Source organism: Eubalaena glacialis, chromosome 12 (assembly GCF_028564815.1).
Source record: "Eubalaena glacialis isolate mEubGla1 chromosome 12, mEubGla1.1.hap2.+ XY, whole genome shotgun sequence".
Classification (NCBI taxonomy): Eukaryota; Metazoa; Chordata; class Mammalia; order Artiodactyla; family Balaenidae; genus Eubalaena; species Eubalaena glacialis.
The window spans coordinates 962,649-984,692 of NC_083727.1; the positions used below are offsets into that span (position 1 = coordinate 962,649).

Here is a 22,044-nt window from a genome sequence, read left to right on the forward strand (position 1 = left end):
GCGCCCTGAGCCTCTGATGTCCTTGTTCCCTCCACGCGCTAGTCCGGCAGGATGGTGGCTGGAGCCACTGGTCGCCTTGGTCCTCCTGCTCTGTGACCTGTGGGGTCGGCAATGTCACCCGCATCCGGCTCTGCAACTCACCAGTGCCGCAGATGGGCGGGCGGAGCTGCAAGGGGAGCGGCCGCGAGACCAAGGCCTGCCAGGGCCCGCCCTGCCCGGGTGAGTGGACCACGGCGGGGACCGGGCTCGGGGCCAGTCTTCAGCAGGACACAGGCGCGGCGCGGCCCCGCGAGATCAAGGCACTGGGATCCCCTTGGTCGGCTGGTTTCTGGAAGCTGGGCCTTGGGGTGGATGCCAATCGCGGTGCTCAGCTCTGACCTCCCCTGAACAAGCTCCAATTAATCCACGATGGAGCAGAAATAGGCCAGGACCGAGGGGGAAGCGACAGCAGGCATAGGAGGGGGTCTCAGGAGGCGGCCTCCCCTGCAACTGGGGCATCTGGGGCATCTGGGGCATCTGGGGCCTGGGTTTGGGAGGACACGTGCTCCCCACACCAGGCCTGCTCTGGGACTTGGGCAGGGTCTTCACCCGGAAAAGGCTGTGCTGTGATTCTTCTCCCTACTGAGTTATCCATACTGATGATGAGTGACAGCCATTTAAAATGAAACTCAGCTCCACACAGCTTTTCAGACGTGAGCACTTCTTGTCCGTGGCAGGGGTGGACCCGTAGCCAGTGGCCCCCGGTCAGTGGTCCCAGGTTCTGGGCACAAAAGATTGTGTGATTTCCCTTCCCGGAGACAAAACAAAAACAACTGAACTGTCATCATCTGCATCCCTCCCTGACCATACGGTCCCGAGAGGACTTTCCTACCAGGTTTCCTCCACGTGTGGAGACATGGCCTTATCCCAGGCTCTTTGTCCTGAGCCCCCAGCACAGGCCGCGCCCCCCGAGTGACCCCTCTGTCCTCTCTCCCCCAGTCGACGGCCGGTGGAGCCCCTGGTCCCCATGGTCGGCCTGCACGGTCACCTGTGCCGGAGGGATCCGGGAGCGGACGCGCATCTGTAACAGCCCGGAGCCCCAGCACGGAGGGAAGGACTGCGTCGGCGACGTCAAGGAGCATCAGATGTGTAACAGGAGGAGCTGCCCCGTAGGTGGGTGTGCACGGACGGGCCCACAGCCTCCAGCCTTTCGGCCGACGTGCGTCTGTCATGGGGTCTGGACACTCCAGCCGCAGGCGTCTTTGAAGACACCACTGGGCTTTAATTCTGATTAAATATATAAAAATGCTTGGAAAATACAGAGAAGAAAAATCAGTTCTACACACATGAAGTTTTACCCTCTGCTCTATGTCCCTCTGGCATTTTTACATAAAAGCAGAAAGCATGCCGTGCAGAGTGGAACATCGTAGGTAGCGCGGTCATAGTGGACGTGTGCCCCGTAACCCCCTGCATCTCCGACGCTTTATCCTTGGGGGTAGTGACTTTGGGTGGCTGTCCCCAGCATCTGCCTAACTCACTCAGTTTCGCCATAGCTGAGCCCCAGAGTGTGTGAGGGGCATCACCCGGGCCTCGCGTGTGGGTTCATTACGGCGCTGCCTGATGGCAGCTGCCGACTCTGCCCTGCTTCCTCCGCGCAGACGGCTGCTTGTCCAACCCCTGCTTCCCCGGAGCCGAGTGCCGCAGCTTCCCTGACGGGTCCTGGTCCTGCGGCTCTTGCCCGCTGGGCTTTCTGGGCAACGGCACCCACTGCGAGGACCTGGACGAGGTGGGTGCCCCCTCCCCCGGCGGCGGGGCGTCCCTCGGAGGTGGGGAGCGCGGGCTTACGTCTGGCCTGCTGGTCCCTGCAGTGTGCCTTGGTCACCGACGTGTGCTTCACGACCAGCAAGGCGCACCGTTGCATCAACACCAACCCCGGCTTCCACTGCCTGCCCTGCCCCCCGCGCTACAAGGGGAGCCAGCCCTTCGGCGTTGGCCTGGAGGCGGCCAGGATGGAGAAGCAGGTGAGCGGCTCTGCCTTCCGAGCTCCTGTGAGAGACAGCAGGGCAGTCAGGCGGGAGCTGGAACTGGAGCGTGGACGGGACGGGAGCGGGGACGGTGGCCGGCGGGAGAGATGGTCTCACTCTGCCGGCCAGCGCAACCCCACCTGCAGGGGCCACAGGGCTGAGTTTTCACTCACAACATCCCAGAGGGCCAGGGTGGGGACTCGTGGTCTCCCCGTGACCCCAGGCACCACCGGAGGCCTGACGTGACCTTGCTGTTGCTCGGGCCCTTCCAGGGGAGCAGAGCCCCTGGTCTCTGGACACTGCCCCCTCCTCAGCGTCCCGTGGGCGGGCGGGAGCCCTGCGCCCTGCACGCGGCCCTCCCGTCAGGGTCAGGGTCAGGGTCAGCACGCGTCCTAACCCGCTCGGCCCTCCCGCAGCTGTGTGAGCCCGAGGACCCCTGCAAGGACAAGAGCCACAGCTGCCACAGGCATGCGGAGTGCATCTACCTGGGCCACTTCAGCGACCCCATGTACAAGTGCGAGTGCCAGACGGGCTATGCGGGCGATGGGCTCATCTGCGGGGAGGACTCGGACCTGGATGGCTGGCCCAACAAGAACCTGGTCTGCGCCACCAACGCCACCTACCACTGCATCAAGGTGAGGGTGGGGCGGGGCCTCCCCCTTCCTCAGGCCCCAGTGGTTCCAGCTCGGGGCAGCTGTGCCCCTGGAGGCGCCACTACGGGTCCAAACAGTCGGAGGCTCCCTGTGGGCCCTGCACTCCGCGTGGTCCCCCCCCAGAAGCTGACGGGAGCCGCGGGTGTCACTGCCCACCCACTAGCCCCTCCAAGGCGTCTGCCTCGTGGGTTTCTGCAAATTCCAGGATCACTCTGGAAAAGCAGCTGATTGTTGGGAGCTGGGAGAGGACGCGGTGCCTAATACATGTTTGTTAACTGAACACAAAGAGAGGCTTGAAATCATTGGGGGCGGGGTGATGTAAACAGGCCCCACCCTCCTCCAAGGCTATGGGGGCCTGAGGTCTGCAGGTGGGCTGGGCTATGGTCACGCAGAGTCTAGCAAACATTTTTCTTTGCAAGGAGCCCCATGTGCTGCACACAGGAAGCGGTTAGGGCCCCCGGGTGAGTGGGGCTTCCTTAGGGCCTGTAACAGGGTGGGGTCCTTTCCTGGGGCCACTGCAGCCAATCAATGACCACAAACCTGGTGCCTTTAAACGGCAGGACTTCATCCTCTCACGGTCCGGAGCCAGGAGTCTGAGGTCAAGGTGTGGCAGGGTTGAGCTCCCCTGGAGCCGCCAGGGGAGGGTCCTTCCAGCCTCTCCCAGCTTCTGGGCCCTCCAGGTGTCCGTGGCTTGTGGACACATCACCCCAACCTCTGCTTCTGCCTGCTCCTCTGTGCATCTGTCTCAAACTCCCCCTGACGCCCTTATAAGGACACGCGTGGCTGTATTTAGGGCCCACCTGGATACTCCAGGGTAAACTCGTCCTTTCAAGACCCTTATATCAATCGCATCTTTTGCATATAAGGTGATATTAACTTTACCATGTAAGGTGATAGTCACTCTTTTGCTATTTAAGGTAACATTGACAGGTTCTAGAGGTTAAGACATGGCATATATTTAGGGGATCACCATTCAGACCACTAAACAAGGTGTACCAGAACGTTGTAGTGAAGTTTTATACCTTAGAAGCTTCAGAAATATAAATACTACAAACTCACGAAAGACATTACTTGCAAATGTAAATATATTAATCTATTTAATATTTATTTATTCTTGTGAATTTTGAGTAAGAGAGTTTTAAATTTTTTCTTTCGCCCTCTTGATTAAAGATGGCAGATGTTGACTGAAACAAAAAGTGAATCTACTTTGAAATAATAGAGGCAAAGTTTGCCACCTTCATTGTATCTCCCTGACCACCTTCCCTGACCTAACAAGGTCAGGTGTCAAGCTTGGAAATCCCCGCAGGAAGTGGGGGCTTATTGGATGCGATTATTGATGATGATTTCCACTAGGGACGCAGGATGCCCTGGTACCGTAGCAGGAACAATGGAAGGTGTCCACGAGGCTAAGGACACCCTTTTTTTTTTTTCATTTTTGTGGAACTTCAGACAGGAATTTAATAACTAAAAAGGTGGCACATCAAAATTTGCAAAATTTGCACATTATATTTGCATTAAATATAACTTATGGGAACAAACAGATGCAAAAGTAAGACAGTTCATGAGAAGCCCCCTCACCCCGTCTGAGAGGTTCCCTCACTCATCCCTGCAAAGGTGCTGAATCCCTCCCTCAGGACCTGTGTCCACACCACAGGAATATGCTCTCCTCCTTCACGGGCTGGAGTTGAAACTTGGCTCCAGACATGGCCCTGGGCTGTGCTTCTGATCAGGCCCCTGACCCCCTTGAACCCCTGGGGCTTCTGGGACACCTGTGTTAATGGCATCGAAACACCTTCACTTGGACCCTCTCCTGGTGTTTCCAGCTCCCTCAGGCTGCAGTGTCTGTACAGCTCGGGTTTGAGTCCTTATATCATTGGACTGAAACAAAAAGACTTTATTTCCCCTGTTATGGGAATTCTCCACTTCTTGGGCAGAGCTGGAACAGGGAGATGGTTTGGGGCGCTGGGCCTCGGTTCCTGAACAGAGACTCTAGGCCACCTGTTGCCTAGTGAGGGCTGAAGGTTTATGACCTTGGCTCTTGGGTGGATGCTTGGAGTCTGTGGGAAGCGATGGGACGGGGGGCTCTGCCCTGTCCTGTATTTTCATTCTCTCCTGGTTCCCGCAGTTGTTCAGCTGCATACAGGGATCCCGAGCTCAGGACACAGGCTTCTTTTGCCTCAACTCACTGGCGGTGGCGATGTCGGTGCTAGAGCAGCATCTGCGGGGAAACGCGGGGCCCCTGGCCCCGCCGCGAGGTCTCCGTTCTCCTGCTCCCGCGAGGACAGGGGCCTGGCGTTGACGTCGCCGGCTCCGCCCTCATTATCGCATCTGAAAGAAGGGGGCTCTTGGGAATGTTTCTGTAACTGGCCTGCTTCCTCTGCTCGCAGGACAACTGCCCCCTCCTGCCTAACTCTGGGCAAGAAGACTTTGACAAGGACGGCATCGGGGACGCCTGTGATGATGACGATGACAACGACGGCGTCAGCGACGAGAAGGTGGGGCCACCCGGCCTGAGCACGTGCCCTCGGGTTCAGGAGCAGGGGGAGCGCGGTGCCCTGCACCCAGGGTCCCCGTGAACCGCCGCCGGGTTTAGCGCTCCTGCGCGAGTAACGGAAAGTCACCGACAGGGAACGTCTGTCCTTCGCACAAGCAGACGAGGCAGCCAGAGCATGGCGCCGCCTGGCGTGCTCTGGCAGAAGCGCTTTCAGTGGTTTCGTTTACCTTTAGTTGCATAAAAGGGACTCATCCCCCCTGCTTCTGGGGCGGGCGCCAGCGATGGGGGCTGCGTGGCATGAGTGATATTGCCACTCCCTGCCTTTAGGGCAGAATTTAGATGTTACCATTTCCCGGGAGAAGTGTTGCAGACATAAGTGATCTGACATGTTAGTCCGTAATTCAGCACTAACAGAGATAGAGAGGCTAACTTCTTATTCACAGGTTTACTGCATCTGGCTTCCATTGATCCATTAACTCATTCATTCGTTCATTCCCTTGACATTTATGTTTCTATCCTCACCATGAAATATGTCCCAGATCACCTTTGCTATAGAAAATATCAAAATTTTTCATAGGGACAGATGCATAAATAATTATAAAATGATTTGATATCAAGAAAGTGTCAGCAGGGGCTACCTTTACCAACACTTTATCGCTACCTTGATTATCTTGATCTACTTTGAACACATAGCCTGTAAGGGCTAAGCCATTTCATAAGCAATTCAACAAACATCCCTACCCTATTTCTTAAATGCTTCCCTCACTTTCTCTCTAGGACAACTGCCAGCTTGTCTTCAACCCACGTCAGTTTGACTACGACAAAGACGAGGTTGGGGACCGCTGTGACAACTGCCCCTATGTGCACAACCTAGCTCAGATCGACACGGACGGCAACGGGGAGGGCGACGCCTGCTCCGTGGACATCGATGGGGACGGTCAGTCCCGCGCGTCCTCCTGACGCGCTTCAGGGCTCGCGGTCGGCGCTGCTCCCAGACTCCGTGCTTTATTCTGTGTTACTGCATAAGCCCAGCTTCACTCGTGCGCTAACGTGAAACAACGTGATTCATGACGCTTTGCTCACAGGGGCCCAGCCTCATTCGGCCCCTTGTCCCCGTGGGTTCCTGGAAGGGGTCGCTGGCCTCAGGACCCCCCTTTGGAAAACTACGCGTTTGTCATCTTCCTTTCCTGACCCCGAGCTCTTGTCCTGTGTCCTTGTGCCCAGTCCTGGTGTCTTCTCTCAGGTCCACCTCCATTCACAGCCCCAGGAACCCAGTTCCCTGTCCTGACCCAACTGTGCTTCTGAGAAAGGCCTGAGGACAGCTTTGTCTCTCCTGTGTTCCTTCCCATTTCCCTCCACGCTGTATTTCTAGCCATTCATTGAATCATTCATTGCAAAGCCTCCCCGAGGGGTTCCAGGTATCCCCGGACTTCAGAAACCTGCGACACCACCAGGTTATTTAACCCTAAATGCCAGTGCCGCGGGCACCAGCTCTACACCTCACGGCACAGCCTCGCCCTGGGTGTCTGACGCTCAGGAAGCAGCTCGGACAGACTCACACCCACTCCCTCTGACTCCGCCCACCCACCCCCACCTGCATTTGTCTCCTGGCTATTTTCTTGGTGTAACTTGGCATCACACTGACCAGCTTCCACCGGCGCCAAGACAGCGTCCGGCCGTGCTGCTCTCTAGGGCTTTCCAGCAGCCGGGCATCTCCTCCAATCCTCCGTCTATGAGGTCTGACCCCCTGCATATCTCAGGGGTCCTTTCTCACTGCCTCGCCCCCTGGCTCCCCCCACCTGCCAGGACCTCCCCATCTGCCAGGATAAGACAGCTGCCTAGCCTGGCTCAAGCTTTCCTGCTGACTCACTGATTTGTGAGGTTTTGCTTTGCCCTTTGAGCCTGATTACTGTTAACTCAGTTTTCATAACCCCAAAGTTGATGAAATTCATTATCTATTTTCAGATTTCTGGATATAAGGCACTATAGCTAAACCCCCTGTCAGTCTCTGCCATTGTTATTTTCCTGCTAACGTAGGGAAGAGATGAGGCAGTGGAGCCCCGGAAGCTGATCAGGTCCTAGGAGCGCGAGGCAAATTTTCTGAATGGATGTTAAGGAAGATAGTCAGCGTGTTTACACTGTGATGACTCACTCGTCAGCCCCATGTGTATTGTCCTCCAGAGACCTCCGAGAGTTGGTTCTGCTTCAAACTGAGGGAATTTTAAGTTTAATGGGAAATCTGCCATGAATCTAATAATCTTTACATTTTATGATTTCTTAGATCATTTTTCATTAAACAAAAGTTTGGCCGTAAGTTGCTTACTACCATAGGAAAAGCAACGTGCCTTTTCTAAACTCCGTATACTTCCGTTTTTCCCCTGAATCCTACAGATGTCTTCAATGAGCGAGACAACTGTCCCTACGTCTACAACACTGACCAGAGGGACACCGACGGGGACGGCGTGGGCGATCACTGCGACAACTGCCCCCTGGTGCACAACCCAGACCAGGTAATTGACCGGTGATTGATCGGGTGTGGCTAAGAGCAGCGGGGGTGGAGGAGCTTCTCAGTCACAGAACATGCATGGCTTTGCAGCTTTCCATCCATCTGCCAGGACGCGACAACACAGGCTTTTCAATCATTGTAATTGAAAACACTGAACTCAGGTCTGAGCATGACTCGTATCTCCATGGCCACTGGCCAGATGAGTGGGGGCCTTTGTCCCACTGTCTGAAAGGAGAGAGTCTTCATCTAATTATCTCTGTATTTCCCTGATGCAAACATAGGAATTGGCTGCTTTTCCAGATTTGCCTTTGGAAGACACGGTGAGAACATAACATACTGATGTAGTTCCTAGAACGTGTTGCAGCAGATGTTGTCAGAAAGGACTTGATTCTGTTGCAGCTAATTCTTTCCAGTCTTCCTTAAAGAAAGTGAATCCACATAGGGAGGTGGGTTAGGATGGAGAGATCCCTGGACTTCAGTCCCGGTTCTGGAGGCCGTTTCCTCTCTGCGGTCACGGCTCACATTGGGAGTGAGGGGGTACAGGCCACGCGTCCTCGGCAACTTTCAACCTGGCATCTGTTTCACGGGATGGATGCCCAATGCTGCTCTCCCCGAACTCTGTCTCCCAGACCGACGTGGACAATGACCTCGTGGGAGACCAGTGTGACAACAACGAAGACATCGACGAGGACGGCCACCAAAACAACCAGGACAACTGCCCCTACATCTCCAATGCCAACCAGGCTGACCACGACCACGACGGCAAGGGGGACGCCTGCGACTCGGACGATGACAACGACGGGGTCCCCGATGACAGGGACAACTGCCGGCTGGTGGCCAACCCCAACCAGGAGGACTCAGACGGTAGGTCCTGTGACAGCCGCCCCGCAGAGGCAGAGAGGTGGCAGGAGCGCGAAATGCTGGGAAAAAGAAGTATGTAGCCCGACTGCTGACGTGAGTAAGTGGTCCATGAGAACAGGATCTGGAGGGAGCAGGGGCACAAGACAGGTCAGAGTCTCAGGTAGCACGGCAGGTAACGCGGCAGGTGCGCAGCTGGGCTCAGTGGTGGCTTGGCTGTCCTCTGGCGTCTGCTGGAGCCTGTGGGTGCAGTCCCGGCTGACCCAGGTGCTGCCTGGAGGATACACATCCACCGTGGATGAGACGGGGTGTGGGGTATTTGAGCCCACACGACCCAGAGGCACGTGGAGACTCACTGACTGAAGGGCAGCTCCAAGGACCACCCCCCGCACCCCGAGAGCAGCGCAGAACTCATTCTTGACAGGAGGACAGATGGCTTCAGTCCCCACAGCGGGGCATGGGGGCGCGTGCTGGCTACCGAGCAGCCTTTTACCAGGAGGGAGGCTGGGATGGAGGCAAGGCTGGCGTGCTCAGGGATGTCTTAGTGGTTTTGGAAGCTCCTTTTTGCGTGCGTGTGTGCCTGTCACCCAGTGTGTGGATGTGTGTTACTGAACAGAACTGAAGGATAGTTTGAAGGATGTGATGGAAATTCGGTTGACCTTGGTGTCTTTTTCTCCTTCTAAAGCAGTAGGCACTGCAATGGCCTAATTGCAGTGGTAAGTGGTCATCTGGATCGTCACTATTACCATGAACTGCATGGCCGTGAAGGTCTCAGCAGGCATCTCTCTGTGTGCCAGGCTGGTCCACAGCCCCATGGCCGCATCCCCACCTCATTAGAAAATTTGACAAGATGCTTCCAAAAAACAGAAGTCCACATCTCCCTAGGGAAATCATTTTTCATGAAAGAGTTCTGCTTTCAGTGCCAAACAGATTACAGGCAAGGGTGATTTAGGTAATAGTAGAGGTTCTGAAGACTATCAGAGAAAAAAGCTGGAAATTCAGCTTGATTTCACTTGGCAGCATTCAGGTTTTGTACCCCCAGTTTCAAGTTCAGAAGGAAGTGAGAAATGACTCTACAGGAACTGGATTATGGCGTGCTTTGCTGCAGGGCTTATCACAGCAACGTTTTGAAAAGAGCATCCAGACTCCTCACAGCGTTGGGGTGAAATGTCAGAGATTACAGGCACTGGTCCAGGAAATGCTGCCAAGCACCTAACCTTGAATTTTCAGAGAATCACATGCTAAGTTTTCTCAGACACAGAGAGGCGGACAGCAAACCCTTACTTTGCGTGTTTCTCTGCTTGTCCTTGGTGGCAGGTGATGGGCGTGGTGATGCTTGCAAAGACGACTTTGACAACGACAACATCCCCGATATTGACGACGTGTGTCCTGAGAACCACGCCATCAGTGAGACGGACTTCCGGAACTTCCAGATGGTCCACCTGGACCCCAAGGGCACCACTCAGATCGATCCCAACTGGGTCATTCGCCATCAAGGCAAAGAGCTGGTGCAGACGGCCAACTCCGACCCTGGCATCGCTGTTGGTGAGCCTTAGAATACGCACCGCCCCTTGCGGTTCCTGCCTGCAAGGTGCCCACGGAGTACGTGGGCTGCCCTTTAAAACCGAGTGGTCAGGAGCAGTGGGTCTTTCTGGTAGTCCCCATCCTCCCTTGGTTTGTAAAACCATCTGCCTAAATATTTTTAACGGGAGAACCTGGGGAAGCACTTATTTGCCTCTCCAAATTCTCCGCGATTTAATATTCAGCAAGCCATTTCGTTTTATGGACTTGGTCTGTAAATTATTACCTAGGGTGGTGAAGCTCTGCCATAACTCTGTAAGTGGGATCTAAAGAGATGAAATTCCACAAGTGTTGTTAATCCCACAGGAACAAACCTTGAGTTAGATGGAAGAGGAGAGCCTCTTTCCGCCTGCATCCAGTGGTCCCAGGGCTCATCCAGGAATTTCCTAAAGGGCTGTTTCTGATTTGGTTTTGTGACCAGATGTTCCCTTTGGCCCCCAGGCTTCGATGAGTTCGGGTCAGTGGACTTCAGCGGCACATTCTACGTCAACACGGACCGGGATGACGATTACGCGGGCTTCGTCTTTGGCTACCAGTCCAGCAGCCGCTTCTACGTGGTGATGTGGAAGCAGGTCACTCAGACCTACTGGGAAGACCAGCCCACCCGGGCGTACGGCTACTCAGGGGTGTCCCTCAAGGTGGTGAACTCCACCACGGGGACAGGCGAGCACCTGAGGAACGCCCTGTGGCACACGGGGAACACAGAGGGACAGGTGAGGAGGACGGTCTCTTCTGACCGAGGCCGGCAGCTGCTGTGGGCTTTCAGGAGAGCAGTACCTGCCCGTTGCAAAAGTACCCCCACCTCGGTTTTTGTTCATTTTACCTCAAGTCACGGTGCTTTTAATCATCTTTTATTGGGTACCTCGCTTATTAAAGATGCCAGGCCTGGTGATTTTATAAACACAATTGGTAATCCTCTTGCACATGAAACGTAGGTGTACTCCCTCATAGAAATAGGGAGAACAGGGTTTCAAAAGTTTAAGTGTTTCGCCCAAGGTCCCACGTTGAGGAAGCAGAGAATCTGTGACTCGGCCCAAGTGCCTGTGCTCTTTGCGCTGAACTCCATTGTTGCCTATCAGTGGATTTTGCTCATGCTAGAGATTTATAACATGAAATACATCGGAGGTAGATGTGGCAGCAGGGGCCATAAGGATTACTTAGCAGAGTAATGTTTCCGTCTCCCTCCCTTTGTGCCGTAAAACTGTGGTTAAGACTCAGGGTGCCAATTATACTCACAAGTGATGTTTTTCCTCAGGTTCGCACGTTATGGCATGACCCCAAAAATATTGGCTGGAAGGACTACACTGCCTACAGGTGGCATCTGACCCACAGACCTAAGACAGGTTACATAAGGTAGGTGAGAGGGTAGCTCAGTAGCAGCTGTATTTCTACCAAGTAATTTTCACATTCCAAGAACATCTTTCCACTGGATGGCAAGTTAGGACACTAACAGATAAACAAGCCGAAGTGGATTCTAACTTGTATGCTGTCCCCTGGATTCTTCCACTTTAAGTGCCTTCTCTTTTCTGTCCAGCCTCTTCTTCTGCACATCACATTTTTTAAAAAAGCAAAAAGCAAAAACAAAACTGTTGAAGAGAAGAAAAATCAAACTTGTTAAAGTAACCCAGAAGGTGATAAGCATCTCTCCTCCTAATGAACGTTATGGGCATGGGAGGGAAAATGCAGTTAAAATAACTTCATCTTTGTGAATTAGCATGTGATTTCTTTGGTGCACAGGTTCCTATTTATTTCTGATATTGTGAATGGCTGAATTTAAAACACATCTTGAACAAAACTTTGACAAATCAGTCCAACAGAATTTTGTTCTCTTGGCATGACAGCATTTGTAATCAACTTTTTTTTTTAAGCTGGGACAATTTCTAATTTTATAAAACGAAATACGGATGATTTAAATTTAAATTTTTTGCAAAGTTAAACTTAGTCACTAAGAGCATGAGCCAGTCTGATTCTTCACCAGGAGTGTGTGCGTGTCCTCGGTGACAACAAGCACGTCTTAGAAGGGGAGGTGCAGGCTGGTGCCAGGGGTGTGATGTTTCTGTGGAGCGTCCCTGTTTATTCACTCCTCTCCTACCAGGGAAGCTTTAGTGCATCTGTACGTGTAGGGTGGAACCTGGTCCTTGCTATCACACAGCTCACAATTTGTGGGGAGGAAGCAGGTGAGCTCGTGGTTTTAGTGCAGTGTGAAGGCCAGGAGCTTGCTGACACGGGGGAGGCTTAGAGTTAGTTAGGGTTAGGCAGAGGGAGGGGCCTCCTGACTCCACTAAACTGTTCCTGGCTCCTGAAGGTGGAGACGACTTGGATGCTTGGGTGGGTGATTGTCAGTGAGTCATGGGGAAGAAGGAGGGCTCTGGGGTGGTGCTCTTGGCCAGCCTCGTGAGGAGAAGACTGACCTCCTGCCCTCTGGTGAATGTGCTTCAAAGAGCTGACATTCTCTTTCTTTCTCCTTTTTCCCTGTTTTCAGAGTCTTAGTGCATGAAGGAAAACAGGTCATGGCGGACTCAGGACCCATCTATGACCAAACCTACGCTGGTGGGCGGCTGGGTCTGTTTGTCTTCTCTCAAGAAATGGTCTACTTCTCGGACCTGAAATATGAATGCAGAGGTGGGTGTGAGAACATTATTCATTGGGGCCGTGAGTGGCACAGAGGATGGGGAAGGAACACATATTTTACTTTTCCTTTTACAAAAGCTACACATCAGGGAAATAAGCTGGTGGCCTGTCAGGCAGATGTTTTGTTTTAGTCAGCTTGAGTTGGTTTTGTCTGTCAGTTTGTTTGTTTTAAATTCAATGTGAATGTCTTTGGTAGGACAAACACTTTTAAGTTATTCACAGGCTCTACTTGTCCCACTCTACTATCCCATAGCTTTTTATATTTTCTAAACCTTCTAGGCCCTTAATGACATTTTAGATTGCTATCTTTGCTAGAAAGAAAGAAAGGAAGGAAGGAAAGAAGGAAGGAAGGAAGGAAGGAAAGAAGGAAAAAAGGAAGGAAGGATGGGGGGAAAGGTTCTCTTTAGTTATCACTCTAGGAGCATATTTGAATCAAAATATTATAAATCTGGAAGGGAACTTGGCTTCTATGTGGTCTAAGCCTGTGTCTTCATGTAGATATGAAAATATCCCTATTCTACAGATAAGGTAAGTAAGGCTCAGAGATGCTTCTCAAAAATCACACAACAAGAGTGTTGATTTGTCTTCTTGATTCTGGTGAAGTGTTATTTTCCCTATCCTTCATTCCATCCATCCACCCACCCATCCATCCATCCATCCATCCATTTATCCATCTATCCATCCATCCACCCACCCATCCATCCTTCCATCCTTCCATTTATCCATCCATCCATCCATCCACCATCCATCCATTCATTCAACCATTCACACATCCATCCATATCGTGGAAACCTTTTTTTAAAAAATAGAAATAGTGATATTTAGGTTATAGTTAAACAAAATAAAGCAAAATAAAAGGCATGGTCCAATCTCCCAAATTCTGTTCACTGTGTTTTGCAGATGTCTGAACAAGATTTGCTGTATTTCCAGCAAAGTACTGTAGACGCTGTTACCCAGACACCTCAGTCCATCCCAGTTCTCCCAGCTTCTCTCTAGCAGACCTCCTGTCCTTGACCCCAACCTTGAGTGGTTCTTCACCTTCTGTCATCAACCCAAGCCCACGTGCCTTCAGAGGATGAATATTAATGGAAACGAAAAATGAACATCCAACCCACTACAGGAAAAACAGTTTGATGATCCATGAGACTTTATGTGGAGTGAAAATCGAGCATGATATTACATTGTTTTCTCTTGTGTGCTTAAAAAGAATGACGTTTACATATGAAATGTAAGTACTTATTTTATTTATGTGTATATGGAGTTGAAGGGAATATTGTGTATAAGCAATTATCATAAATTAAGCATTTATGCTTAATATTGCTACACTACTTCCAGTGCTTTAAGTTTGGTGCGAGAGCACCCAAATCCTGTTAGGTCAATTATAAAGAAGGGTCAACTCAAGTCTGAAGTAATGCCATTATCAGAAAGAGGTCAGGAGATACCAGTCACATATGTGGGATGTCAAGTAACTAATTGGAACATCAAAAATAATTATGGGAACAAATGAATACCCCTCCCCCACTCTCTTGTCCTACAATGGAAGCCCTCACTGATGCTGTCTCATCAAAGAAGGAATATCCTTGCAAAATGGCTCTAATGTGGGTCCAGACGTGGGCCTGGCAAAGCCTCGTCTATGTGAGGGTTTAACCGAGCGAAGTGCTGTCACCGTGGTTGGCCCCTCCAGCCATTGTGGACCTGAGAGAACTCGTGGCCAGTTGTCACTTGATTCCGCAGTCTGATCCCTAGAATCCTCGCTGGAGCTCCTTTCCCAGCTGCTGGGGAAGAGTCAGCAGACAAACAAATCAGCAAATGCATTTTGGCATCTAATCCCTATTCTAGGCTTTGAAACTATGGACGGATTGCTTTTACCTAACTTGGTAACACATTCCATTAAGGTTCCAGTTATAAATGTTGTGCTAATATTTATTAAGTGAATATAGACTGCAGTTCCATTCACCAATAACTTATTTTAAATATGACAAGTAGCACTTATGTAAGTATAATATCTAAAAGTAAACATATAACTAGCATATAATAATATAAAGATACAGTTACCGCAAAATATCTTCAAAATACAAGACTTTATAGTATTATGTTGTCATCATAAAACATGCTGCAAAATGTGATAGAATAAATAAATAATAATGAAGAGTTTATAATGGAACCTTAATATATACTGTTGCCGGTGACTTTAATTCAATATTTTTTAGTGCTATCTATCTGCTGTACATAGGATTTTAAAGACTTGGAATGCTGAGGATAAACCAGTGTTGTCTCGGCAGACATACCCCTTAATCAGTCATATTGTCATATACACAAGTTTGATTTATTTTTTGCTTTAAGTTGCATGACCTTTCTGCAGGAAATATTAGTTAATCTCACTCCACATAGGGGTTTAGGAAGAAGACTTTGTCTTGTTGATCTGATGCGGACAAACTGTTCTCCTCTTCCTGTTAATAGCGATTTCACTCCTCTGTCAAGTAGGGAGAGGGTCCATGACTTTGTCTTCATTTGCTCGTGCTGTCTGATAAAGTTACATTTGTTGCTTCCTTTGAGGTTGATTTTTCTTTTCATTTTGCTGCACTTTTTACTTTTTTTGGTGGAACTGTATTCCCAAGACAAGGAAGTGTTGGGAGACTTCATTAAATGTAACAATTGTGAAGAGTGTGTAGGTTTTCTGTGTCGGTGGCGTTTGGCCGAACAATACGGTGGCGTGGGGTGATGATGATGTGAATATTTAGAATGTACCATATTTTTTTGTAAATTATTTATGTTTTTTTTTTAAAAAACAAACTTCTCGTACAGATGGATGAAACTTCTTTTGTTTTGACAGACTGTAAATATTTATTTATTTGTTCACATGGTCAAAATTTCACCACTGAAACCCTGCATTTAGCTAGAGCCTCATTTTTATACTTTAAAGATTCATAACAGGAAATAAATTGTAAAAAGGTTTTCTATAAATGAATCTCTCTCCCTTTTTTAAAGAGCTAGCAGGGCTCCTGCCGGGGGGAAGGAGAGGGACCCCGGCTGATGCCTTGTCTCCTGGGCCAGGGACACAGCCTCCTCCGTGACAGTCCTTCCTCGTGCGCTTCTCAGGCTGAGATGCCGTTTGGGGTCTTCACGGAAAGAAGCTGTTTAAGGCAGGTCTCGTCATGGTTTGTGGAGCCGCCCGGGTCACGCGCTATGACACGACCTTAGGGAAGCCATCCTCCGCTGCTTCTTGCTGTGCGACAGGGGACAGAGCAGTGCAGTGAGTGTCAGCACCACTGAGATGACTCAGAAAAAGGGGGCAACACGAGGGGCCCCCCATCAAGACAAGCGGTGCTTCCATGACCCAGTCTCGTTCCAAGCCGGAGCGAGAAGCAGCAGGAGACTCGGTGGGACACGCGTCAGATCATGACGTCACGTGGGCAACAAACCAGCTGCTCAGTGGTGGGAGGAGAGCCACAGGGCGGCCTGGGGTGTCTCTGGCTGCCCCCCTGCTCTTGGGACTTCTGAGCATTACGGTGGCGTCAATTGTAGGGGAAACGTGAGAGCGAGAGATGCAGGGGGAGCGGGGAGACGGAGGGGAAGACAAGCGTGTTTGGCTGAAATAGGCTGGAAGGAGTCGGCCAGGGAAGCGACAAGATGTAGGGAAGGCCTCCCGAGGGGACGGGATGGAGCCGAAGGCCCCGGCCTTGACTGGGGTTGAGAACGGGTGGATTTGGAGACATGGAGATGGAGGAAGAGACTAGACCTGCAGAAGTGACCCAAGAGGCCTTTGAGAAGTTTAGAAACGAGGAGATAAGGAGAAGGATGAGGGTTGACTGTGGGTAACGTAACCACTGGGAGACCCTCACGTGCACTTCACTGGTGAACCAGCAAGTATATCATGTGTTTAGTAACGATGCTGAGAAGTCAAGACATTAAAACGAGATACAGTTTTCACACATTCAGGTTTGGGGGGAAGTTTATTGAAAATACAAGTTTCTGACAGACTCCCTGTCAGCGCCCTGGTAGTCCCAGAACTAATTTGTAGTGTCTTTGTGGCCTGACGGGGGGCTAGGTGGCCCACATGCGGGGCAGCTCTGTGGAGAGTCTTTTCCTTTTGTGTGAGCTTCTAACACACGAGGTAAAACTGTGCATGGTCATTTTCCCTGAAAGAAGAGACGAAAAGCCCCGCCCTGCCCCAGCTGTGCACCTTCAGGCCGCGCTTCCTGAGCCCTTATCTAGGGGAGCTGCGGGTGACTCTGAACGGGGGGATCCAGCCCGAGGTGCAGGGGTCCTAGGGGTCCAGAGGCCAGCTCGCCCTCCCACGGCACCGCAGCCAGGGAGTGTGGAGTCTGCAGCGGCTGAGGGTCCAGAGTGGAGGCACAGCCCTCCGCCACCCCCGGCTGCCAACCTCTCGCACTGCCCGGGGGTCGCTGTGGGTCTAAACGTCTCAGGCAGGTTTTGCTCACTTAGTCTGAGCTTCACAAAGTGGCGTTTTGGCCACGGGAGCGGAGTGGTGCGTGGGCTTAGGGGACACGTAGGAGCTGCCACCCGACAGCTCCATAGCCCCGGTCATGCAATCACGGATGCCTGCACGGCTCTGCTAAGGACTAAAGGATCCCCATCGGGACCCCACAGACCACGCCCCGGAATCCCAGGGCAAGAGGAGGGAACAGCAGGGCTGTCTGGGCCTGGCCAAGCCCGGGCCCCTGCTCCCAGGGGAGTGACTTGGCAGAGGGCAGGGGTCCAGAGATGACAGAGACTCCGGGCTGGGCAGACAGGGACCTCAGCTTTGGGGAAGCCCCAGAATTCCTGCCAAGACGTCTGGGCCTCGCCTCCACGTCTGACCCTGGCTGAGCTCGTCCCACGCGGGTCCTCCCCGTCCAGGGTCCCCTGTGTGTGGCCGCCTGAGTGGTGGACATGGAGGAGGCCCTGAGCCCCGTGGAGGCCACGCGGGTCCCCGGTCGCCAGGGCAGGGGGCCTGAGATTACAGGCTGGCCTCCCCGACTGCCTTTCAGTTTAGGTCCCTCAGCTGTAAGGAGGCCTGGAAACTTGGACCACTTTCAGCCGTCTCTTTTTCGTAGAGTGGCTACGAAACACATGAAACACACCAAATACACATGAGAAGTGAGATTTTGACATTTCCAGCAAAGACACATTCTCCACGCCATTGACACAACAGCTTCAGTCAGAGGCCATCCCAGCGAACACGCTGGATATAAGTGCCTGAGTGTGGACGGGACCCGATGGTCAGCCTGGGGAACAGCCACCCACAGCACCTCAGACCCTGGCCACCGGCTCAGTTCCCAGACCCCAGGCTCTTGGGAGGTCAGCCTTTTTTGGCCAGAGGGGCCTCTTCTGGGCTATAGCCTCATGGTAAGAAGACAGTCTGACTGCAGGACAGCTGTCTGCACCCAGAGGGCTGATTTTTGAAAAACGTAGTGTAGGGAGAGGAAAAAAGTGTAGTCCACAATACCTGACTGCACTTCATTTTGTGTACTATTAATTTACTTTCAAATTGTTGTTTATTATTTATATAAATGTGTTTTGTTGTTCAGTGGATTTATTTTTCTACCTGTGAAAATTGTTTAGTTATCCTGGGTTGGGATAGAATGCATGTAATTTTTCCCATTTAAACTTTCAAATGATCAGCAACATGGATGGACCTAGAGATAATCATACTAAAAGTGAAGTAAGTCACGCAGAGAAAGACAAATATCATATGATATCCGTTATATGTGGAACCTAAAAAATAATACAAATGAACTTATTTACAAAACTGAAACAGACTCACAGACATAGAAAACAAAATTATGGTTACCAAAAGGGAAAGGGGGAGGGAGGACAAATTAGGAGTATGGGATTAACAGATACACACCACTATGTATAAAACAGATAAACCACAAGGATTAACACAGGGAGCTACATTCAATACCTTATAATAACTTATAATGGAAAAGAATCTGAAAAGGTCTGAAACACTTTGCTGTACACCTGAAACTAACACAACATTGTAAATCAACTATAGTTCAATTAAAAATTTTTGAGTTATTTTTCTTTAATATGGTTTCAGGAATAAATTACAATTATTAAACAAGATATATATCTGTATATACAAAACATATTCATATACACTTAATATAGAATGCATGAATATATTAAAAATATTTAATGACATATATTTAATATTATACACACACACATACACATGCCTCATGAAGATACAGCCTCTCTATAAGGAGCCATTTCTTTAGAAACTACCATCTTGCACAAAAGAATCATTGGCACTTCAGCTAAAGATTTCAGCTCCTGTGGAAGGAAGAATTAGGAGACTAGCATCAGGAGAATTCTACCAGACTTTGGAGTTTCTTGCTATGTTGGGGAGGAGAGACCTTCACCATGCTGTGGTGAGTCGAGCCAGTTCCGGAATAGGACATGCAACCCCAGATTGATCAAAGCTAGGGTCCTAAATAATTGGACAAGGAGACTTGTTAACATGGTCCATCCTGGCAGTTTCTTAAAACCTATTCATGTAGCTGATTATCCTTTTGGGCTGTTGCATGTTGTTTGATAAAGAATACAATATCAGACTATTCTAAAATCCATTACTGGAATGCCATGATATCTCATTCATAGGTAATTTCTCTTTTTAACTCCCAAGCTCTTTCTTTCTTAATGGACTGGGGGATTTAAAAAATGGATATGGGTGTACAAAACCCTAATGGGTATGGGGGTACAACTTAAACTTAAAACAATGGTATCAATTTAAAGGTATCAATTATATCTCAATAAAGTTGGAGAAAAAAGGGGAATTCAGCAAAGTTGAAGAGTACAAGATCAACACACAAAATCAGTTGTGTTTCTTTACACCAGCAAGAAGTAATATGAAAATAAAATTAAGAAAACTATTTCATTTGCAATAGCATTTGAAACAATAAAATACCTAGAACTAAATTCAACCAAAAGGTGAAAGACTTGTATAATAAAAAGTGCAAAACATGAAAAAATTAACAAAAACCTAAATTAATAGCAAGACATCTCACGTTTATAGACTGCAAGATTTAACATTGTTAGGACAGTGATACTATGCAATGCAAACTACAGATTCAGTTCAATCCCTATCAAAATTCCAACAACTTTTTTTTTGCAGAAGTGGAAAAGATGATCCTCAAATTCATTATGGGATTGCAAGGGCTCTGAATTGCCAACACAAAACTGAAAAATAAGAACAAAGTCGGAGGACTCACACTTCCTGATTTCCAGTCGTACTACAAAGGTACAGTGTTCAAAACAGTGTGGTGTTGCACTGGGCCGGACACATAGACCAATAGATTGGAACTGAGTCCAGAAATAAACCCAGACATTCACGGCCAATTAGTTTTCAACAAGGGTCCTGAGATCGTCAGTGAGGAAGGAACAGTCTCTTCAACAAATGTATCTCCACGTGCAGAAGAATAAAGTTGACTCCTAGTTCACTCCATATACAAAACTTAACTTAAAATGGATCAGCGACCTAAATATCAGAGGTAAAACTACCAAACTCTCAGACAAAAACTTGGATAAATCATCATGACCTTGGATTTGGGAACGGATTCTTAAATATGACATGAAAAGCATGAGCCACAAGAAAAAAAAATAGTAGATAAACTGGACTCTATCAAATAAAAAAAAAGTTTCTGTATCAAAAAACCTTATGAGGAAAGTAAAAAGACAATCTACTGAATGGGAGAAAATATTTAGAAATCATAGATCTGATAAGGGTCTGGTGTCCAGAATATATAAAGAATTCTTCTAACCCCAAAACAAAAGGCAAAAAAAAAAAAAAAAAAAGAAAAGAAAACAATTAAAAATGGGCAATGACTTTGAAGAGATATTCCTCTAAAGACATACAAATGGCCATCGAGTACGTGAAAAGTTGTTCAATATCAGTCACTAGAGAAACCACCACGAGGTACCACCTCACACCCACTATAATAATAAAAAGGACAAGTGCTGGTGAGGATGCGGAGAAGCTGGAGCCCGAGCGTATTGCTGCTGCGGCTGTAAAGCTGGTCAGCCACTGTGGGAGACAGCTGGTGGCTCCTCCAGAAGTGAAGCACAGGGACATCATGTGACCCAGCAAGTCCTCTCCTGGGTATAAACCCAAGAGGACTGAAAACAAGAGCTCACACAAGGACATGTCATGCGTGTTCTTAGCATCACTACTCATAACAGTCAAAACCTGGAAGCCGCCCAAATGCCCATCACAGATGAATGGATTCCAGACAAAGGAATATTATTCAGCCTTAAAGGTTTGAAGCTCTGACACCTGCTATGACACAGTTGGACCTAAGTAATATTATGCTGAATATTGAGGAAGCCAGGCACAAAAGGGTACATATTGTATTATTCCATTTATTTGAAATATTCAGAATAGGTAAATCTATAGAGACATAAAGCAGATTCGTGGTGACGGGAGCCTGGGGCAGGAGGGAATGGGGGTGACTGTTTAATGGGTACAAGAGTTTCTTTCATGGGGATAAAAATGTTCCGGAACTAAACAGAGGTGATAGTCTTACAACATTGTGAGTGCTCTAAATGCCCCTGAATTGTACACTTGAACATGATTAATTTTAGGTGACATGAATTTCACCTTAATGTAAAAATGGGAACTACATGATCATAACTATAGTACATAGTAAATGAACTGGTCAGGTGAGAACTTAGATTGATGCTTTGTTCTGCATAAGCAAAGGTTTAAAGTAAACACATAGGACAGGACAGGGCGAAGCTGGGACGATGTCTGCGAGCCGCCCTCCACCCTCCGCCCTCTCTGGGTGTCTTGCTCTTTACCTCTGGTCCCTCTCCCTCCCAGGCCCGCCTGTGTCCCCCTCCTGCTAATCCCCGGTGACTTCGGAGCTGGAAACAGACTCTGGAGCCAGGGCACCCATGTTCTGACGTGAGCTCTGAGGCTGCCAGCCGTGCAGGTGGGACGTGCTCACAGAGTCTCACTCGTGCTCCGCAAGGTGGCACTCCGTATTAGGCAAAATAATCACCATGTAGTTACCTTGTAGCGTCCTGACCAATCACCTAATGCCATCCTGCCAGCAGGAATCTTCTTTGTCTTGAGGCTATAAAAGTTGGCTACCAGCCCGCAAAGAGGGCCGGCTCTCCCTGGTCCATCAGGAAGCCGGCTCTCCCTGGTCCATCAGGAAGCCGGCTCTCCCTGGTCCATCAGGAAGCCGGCTCTCCCTGGTCCATCAGGAAGCCGGCTCTCCCTGGTCCATCAGGAAGCCGGCTCTCCCTGGTCCATCAGGAAGTCGCCCGCTGGATTCGCAGTGCCCTCACTAACTCTGCTCCTTGTTC

At 49.7% G+C, this 22,044-nt stretch overlaps 1 protein-coding gene across 4 annotated transcripts in view; it reads left to right on the forward strand.

The window, feature by feature from the left end:
* The window catches only part of THBS2 (thrombospondin 2), a 28,517-nt gene extending 13,129 nt beyond the window's left edge, over positions 1-15,388 (forward strand). For 2 of the 4 annotated variants that reach the window (XM_061207648.1, XM_061207649.1), the window contains exons 9-22: positions 43-219; positions 979-1,152; positions 1,638-1,765; positions 1,848-2,000; positions 2,420-2,638; positions 5,044-5,151; positions 5,928-6,087; positions 7,542-7,660; positions 8,286-8,520; positions 9,832-10,059; positions 10,537-10,808; positions 11,351-11,448; positions 12,578-12,717; positions 13,627-15,388. In XM_061207648.1, the coding sequence (XP_061063631.1) occupies positions 43-219; positions 979-1,152; positions 1,638-1,765; positions 1,848-2,000; positions 2,420-2,638; positions 5,044-5,151; positions 5,928-6,087; positions 7,542-7,660; positions 8,286-8,520; positions 9,832-10,059; positions 10,537-10,808; positions 11,351-11,448; positions 12,578-12,717; positions 13,627-13,634 (2,219 nt within the window). In that variant the 3' untranslated portion in view covers positions 13,635-15,388. Of the gene's footprint in view, positions 1-42; positions 220-978; positions 1,153-1,637; positions 1,766-1,847; positions 2,001-2,419; positions 2,639-5,043; positions 5,152-5,927; positions 6,088-7,541; positions 7,661-8,285; positions 8,521-9,831; positions 10,060-10,536; positions 10,809-11,350; positions 11,449-12,577; positions 12,718-13,626 lie in introns of those variants that run through there. The other 2 variants (XM_061207650.1, XM_061207651.1) reach the window with 2 other exon arrangements.
* Positions 15,389-22,044: the final 6,656 nt, after the last annotated feature.